Raw genomic sequence first — 6,434 nt, 5'->3', positions numbered from 1 at the left:
AACAAAACAAGAGCACACACATAGTAATTTAATTAGTAGACGAAAAACTAACTGTACAAACACAGTAAATCTAATAGAGTAACAAAACAAGAGCACACACATAGTAATTTAATGAGAACAAAACACTGTACAAACACAGTAATTTAATGAGAACAAAACAGAGCACACACATAGTAATTTAATGAGAACAAAACACTGTACAAACACAGTAATCTAATGAGAACAAAACAGAGCACACGCATAGCAATTTAACAAGAACAAAACACTGTACAAACACAGTAATCTAATGAGAACAAAACAGAGCACACAAATAGTAATTTAATGAGAACAAAACACTGTACAAACACAGTAATCTAATGAGAACAAAACAGAGCACACGCATAGTAATTTAACAAGAACAAAACACTGTACAAACACAGAATTTAATGAGAACAAAACACAACACAAAAATAGTAATTTAATGAGAACAAAATAAAGGACAAACATAGTATCTTAATGAAAGACATATTGGTGTATTTTTTTTTATATATTTACTATTGGAGTCAGTGCACATAAATTACTAGACTAATTTATCTACTGAAAAACATGAAGCATCAACTAAGACTAAAACATATGTAGACACAGATTTTTCACTAAACAGACAAAGATAATAAATTATATGGTTATAGATAAGTTGGTAATAATATGTGTGTTGTATTACATCACATTATGACTGATAATTATTTTACTCGTATCTCTTTTTAGTGGGTTTCTAGTTAAGTGTGTATCATATACTTTCAACTACACTTCATCTGTTATATGCTACTGATAATGAGGTCTTTTGTTCATTAACAGAGTTCATCAGCTTGGCTGGGTTACAACATTCAAAGTCTCAGTTGGTTAAAAGTTAGCATACACACTTCTAACTGGAATCATATATAAAGCCAGTAAAGAATAATAACAGTAAAATTCCTGTGATATAATATTATATATTGTGTACTAGAAGTTAATGATCCTCCAGAGTGTTATTCAGTTTATTATGTGTTGATGACTTACATTTGTTTGATTCTTTTTTTAAATATTTATTTTTGATTTGTTGTATCTTTGTTTTGATTTTGATTGTGTCATGTGTTGGTATACATGCACTCTGAACTTTCCATCCTTGTAGAGTAGACAGAGATAGATCAGGAGACTGTTTCTCACCTTCTTGTTCCTGTGCTAAGCCATATAACAGACTTGATTCCACCTCAATTGACATCTAGTTCTGGTGAGACATTTCCAAAACAGCTATAAAGACTGGAGTCTGATGTCTTATAACCATTTCACTTTTCCTGTGGGTCTACACTTAATGTTATTAAGGTTGGTCCTTTCAAATTCTTTAGTTTACTGATTACTGTTCAGTTCATTACTGAAAAATCAACCTTGAACTAAGTCTGATATGCATGTAATGTTATTTATCATCATAAAACTTTAGATTTTCAATGTATCTTGAAGTTGGAAATCATCTTGCAAATCTTGTACCTCAGAGAGGGATGTGTTCATGAAGAATATATTTGGATATATCCATGTGGTACTGTAAGGCTTTTATATGGGTTGGATTCTTTACAGTTGGTGTCTGTGACTTGTTGGTGATAAATATCAATAATAAACAAACAGCACACAATCCACTTGTTTTAAAATAATACATTAAAACATGTCAAACATAGATACAAATATTCCTTACACTGTTGGTTATCACAGTTGTATCCAGAGCTTTAAATAATTGTCCCTTTTTCATCAAAGTCCACACAGTCTAGTTCAATTACTTTAGAACACAACTGACAAGAGGAATTATTCTGCTCTACTCTGTTATTACAATACAATCTGTGATAATTTTACTTTAAAAATGCCACTATATGCTCTTTATGGCTAAACTCACAATCATGTGGTGTAAATCTAGCTCTTGAAATTTTCTAGGCATATTTATACCCCAACAGAAGTCTAGAATATTCCATACACTACTCTCTGGTTAATTTAATATTTTCCTCACATATTTTGATCTGGACAACTAAGTATCATGCAAATAAAATTTCTACAATTTAGTTACTGAAAACACTCATTACACAATATAGAATAATTTCTATTAAACATTAAGGGAAATAAAATTAAGTCTTCTGTAAAATGAAATATTTTCTTACTTTGCAACTGATAAGTGAATACAGCCATTGTATTGTTTCGATGTGTTCAATAACCCCATTCATACCATCTACATATAACATCACCTGGCCTAAAGCTATGGAAGATAAGAAAAACTGTTTTTAATCAAACAAAACTTTGACAGAGAAAAGCTTCACTGCTAGAAAACTAAAGAACAAATGTCTATAAGTACATATATATATATATATATATATAAGAAACGGTTTCTTTCATAAGTCAGATTACCTGCCTACTCCATTTTAATAAAGGATGTTTATCAAAAACAATGAATGAGCATAATTAACTGTAAAGACATGAAATACAGGTTTGAAATACTATGTTTTATGTCTAAGAATCCTGACTATTTTAGGGATAATTGTTTCATTTATGTAAATCTACTAATTTCAGCAAGTGCTAATTGCCAAAATATTTTATGAAATCCTCTTTCTATTGTTCAGTTTCTTGTGATACTAACATTAATGTATCTTATTATTAATTTGTAGAGGAAACCTAGTATTCTTGAATTTCATACAAATACTGAAATACAATTTTCTCTCTGTCTTTTTTTCTCTATATACATATATTCATGTGTCTCAAATAATGGCTGAGACTGTTCTTAGTATAAAAAATGGTATTTTTCCCATAATTCAGTTTGAGATAAGTAAAAAGTAAATTGTAAAATATATGAAATTATAGAATCTTCATACTTGCCTCGAAGAATATAATTTTGATAATTTTGATCTGCTTCTGATCCCACTTTGATGAGACAAGCCAACCCATCATTTTGTACAAATTCGTGCACCAGGTCTTTATCATCCTACACAAAGCAAACATTACAAGAAAAAAAAAATCAGTGCATTACAAAATGAAACTGGAAATTTGTAAGAAGATTTTGTTTTAGCTCTCTTGAATATAACAAAAATCATCATTTCTATTATTCTGCATTACAAAAGAAAACATAAAAATCACACTGATTTTTAAATAAGAGATAAGTGAATGGGAAAATAACCTTTATTGCATTGGGAAACTTACTACCATTGGGTCTGTCACATTTTTGAATAATGCATTGTTTTGCTCCAATTTTTTTAAATGAAATTCAGCTCCAAAAGTAGAGTATAATGCAGAAATACTTACCCCATATTAATTACATTAGCAGAATTCCCAGTAAATCTTGAATAAATCTCAATAACTCTGCTTGGTAATGCTACATTCACACACATTCATCTTAAGTAAGTAAAATCAATTTATATGTGTTGTTACATAAAACAAAGGAAGGATAATTTCAATTTACTGGTTTACCTAAAACTAGTTATAAAATAATTATATTCATCCCTCATTGATTCATTTTATGCAAAGCAGTCATATAAGTAATGTTCCTTAAGCCTACACTTGAAAATGAACATTTAGCAACATGGTTTAATAGTTAAAAAACACACTTGAAAATGAACATTTAGCAACATGGTTTAATAGTTCACCATATTTAACTTCACTGTTGTCACCCTAAACAATAAGGGCAGCTTGGCATCAATGTTGCATGTGTAAAATCTGTGTAAGCTAGGTCGTGAGGCAGGAGTATATTAAGGTTAACCAATGCTCTAGGCCCACAGTTTCAGATGTGCTCCTTCCTTCTCAAATGACTCACCAGAAACATTATCCAACAACACAACAACAACAACAACGAAAAATGCACTGAAATGGATCTAAGTTTGTAATTTTTAAATAAAAAAATCAAAATTAAATTTATTTTGAAATTTTTTCCCCTAACATGCACCCCTCAAATTGTTGTGCTCCAGACCCATGCCTTGAAAGTCTATTGGTTAATAAGCCCCTGTTCTGAGGTAATCTTATCCATTGAAAAAACTGTTTCTAGGGTATTTTACTGTCTGGACTCACATGAGTTATCTCCATAAAGCATCTTATACATGCACATTGAGATATAAATCTGTTGAGGATGCAGGCAATGCCATTTGATCAATTTCCTTTCTTCAAGGAAAGTTTAGTATGGTCAGGTGGACATCATCATCATCCAGTAGGGTAAAGTAAGGGCCACTTACACCAGCATATGGCAGTACAAACAGTTACTATAATAGGTGGCATTAATGATACTATTTCACTTATTCTTGCCTCTGGCTTCACATTTGTATTTGAAAACAGTGTTGGTTCTGGTTCAAGACTTTTTCAAAAGAACATACATCAGATACTTGTCTGGAGAGTAAAGTATGACTCATTGGTGGTAAGCAGTATTGTGTCCTCCTGTGACCAGAACACTCCTCATTGGACGTTTAACATGCAAGCCACCCTAGCAAAATCTGTTTTTAATAATGCGAGTATACAGATTTCAACAAGACGAAATTGGTGACGTCAAACTGGTCAACCTATCACAGACATAGGTCAAAAGTTTACGTTTCAGTATAAGGTGGTGATTGGTAAAATCTACATTCCAACTGCACATTGAAGTTTCGCACACCATCAATTGAAAGTTGAATACTGTTACTGTCCGTAAGCAAGTACATTCTACTGTTGAAATCTTGGAGGCCTTCTATTCTGCTCTAAGACAATACCTAGCTACCTATATGTTTGCTAAGGCATAGCAGCACTGAAACTGATCTCCACCCCTACAGGTTGAGGGCCTGGTTCTCGGGTATGAAAGAACAGCACAAGAAAATAAGACACCCCTACAGGTTGAGGGCCTGGTTCTCGGGTATGAAAGAACAGCACAAGAAAATAAGACAATCACAAGCATCATAAAACAGACTGTGCGAAAATTACAGCATCTCCAATATTATCGCGTGGCCTGTTGGCAACAATTAAGACTCTTTGGTTCTTGTGTCTACATAACTGAAAAGGATAATCAAAGGATTGTAGTTAGTTATACTCAACATACTTCGTCAAATAGTACAAAAAAATGGCTAAAAATTTCTAAATTTTTACACAAATAAAATCGAAAATACCACATCTTAACTTTGCTTGTTTTCCACTGTTTTAGGTAAAATAGCTCGAGCTGGTTTTCTAGAGCAATACAGCAAACGCGGCTTTTAAAAAAAAGCAGAATTGTCGCTCCACGTTCCAAAAAAGAAATAAAATTCATCTGAGCATCATTTTATCTTCGCTATTTACCCTCTTGTTATCAGGTGTTCAAATTACCTTACATGTTTAAACAACCATGATTTCGTGAATATTTATCATACATGCATAACAATATACAAGCGCATGTATGCTTACAACATACTGACTCGGAAATTTTGGTTGGTAAGAGATTTAAACAATTAATTATCCTCATCATAAGATAGTACTACGCATATTATACTTTTAATTCTAAGAATTTTTTAGTTTTTTTAACCAGAAGAGTGTATAATAGTATTTCGACCATATTCATTATCGACGACACGTTTTGCTAAATACAGAGCTCATTGGACTGGCTGAGACAGATAAAACAAGTATAATAAATTAAAATCTTGCTTTATGAACTTAAAAAAAGGCGTTTACACACACCATAACATTGGTGAACAATTGTAACGCTAAGCATAGGCGTCTAATAAGGGGGAAGAAGGGACACATGCTACCCGATTTTTCTAGAAAAACATATTCTCATTTCCTTCAAGCCTGTTCTTCCTTACAAGTTACACCTCCCCTTCACCATCATTTCTCCATCCTCGTGAAATGCTATAACTTACTTGAAAAATCTGCTTCAGAGAAAACAAAGATCTTCTAAGTTCTCGTCCCGTGCTGTTTAGTAACTTTTCTGTAATGGTACAAAGAAGAAATAAAAATCACACATGTATAAAAGTAACAACATTTCATAAATATATTGTATATATATATTAAACACAGCCTATTTAAAAATGATTTACATACATGCACAGTGGAATCTACAATCTTAGCAATAAATCCAAGTGTTACCCATTTATTAGGTAATAAATACAGAAATTGTAAATAAGCAAGTTTTACCTTCTTGCCTTTGGCAAAGATTGGGGTAAAAGGCCTAGCTGAAACTGGGATATTAAGTGTGACTTAAATTCAGCTTGTTCGTATTGTTGCGTCAGCGAGGTTACGTGACTCGTTCTCTCGAACCTTCGAGAATTGTCGGGAGATTACTAGATATAGGGTAGTCTGGTATATATATCAGAGGGTGACAACGTGACGGAATAATAATGTGTGTGTAGGTAATGAGTAATTGAACTGCAGTCAGAGAGAGACGTATTGTTGAAGTCTAGCTTGTGATACGTGAATTATAGTTTGTTATAGCGCAACTGTTGAAGTTGAGTGTATCGGTAAAGTTA

The 6,434-nt window shown here is 32.3% G+C and overlaps 1 protein-coding gene across 1 annotated transcript in view; it reads right to left on the bottom strand.

Annotated features, from left to right (window-relative positions):
- LOC106472118 (FH1/FH2 domain-containing protein 3-like) overlaps positions 1-5,900 on the bottom strand; it is a 65,782-nt gene extending 59,882 nt beyond the window's left edge. The window contains exons 1-3 of the mRNA XM_013932745.2: positions 5,829-5,900; positions 2,866-2,971; positions 2,157-2,251 (exon numbers count right to left, since the gene is read on the bottom strand). Coding sequence (XP_013788199.1) covers positions 2,157-2,237 — 81 coding nt within the window. The 5' untranslated portion in view covers positions 2,238-2,251; positions 2,866-2,971; positions 5,829-5,900. The remainder of the gene's footprint in view (positions 1-2,156; positions 2,252-2,865; positions 2,972-5,828) is intronic.
- Between the last annotated feature and the right edge of the window lie 534 nt (positions 5,901-6,434).

The sequence above is a fragment of the Limulus polyphemus genome, unplaced genomic scaffold (genome assembly GCF_000517525.1).
Source record: "Limulus polyphemus unplaced genomic scaffold, Limulus_polyphemus-2.1.2 Scaffold5097, whole genome shotgun sequence".
Taxonomy (NCBI): Eukaryota; Metazoa; Arthropoda; class Merostomata; order Xiphosura; family Limulidae; genus Limulus; species Limulus polyphemus.
This window is presented reverse-complemented; position numbering and strand designations above follow the sequence as displayed.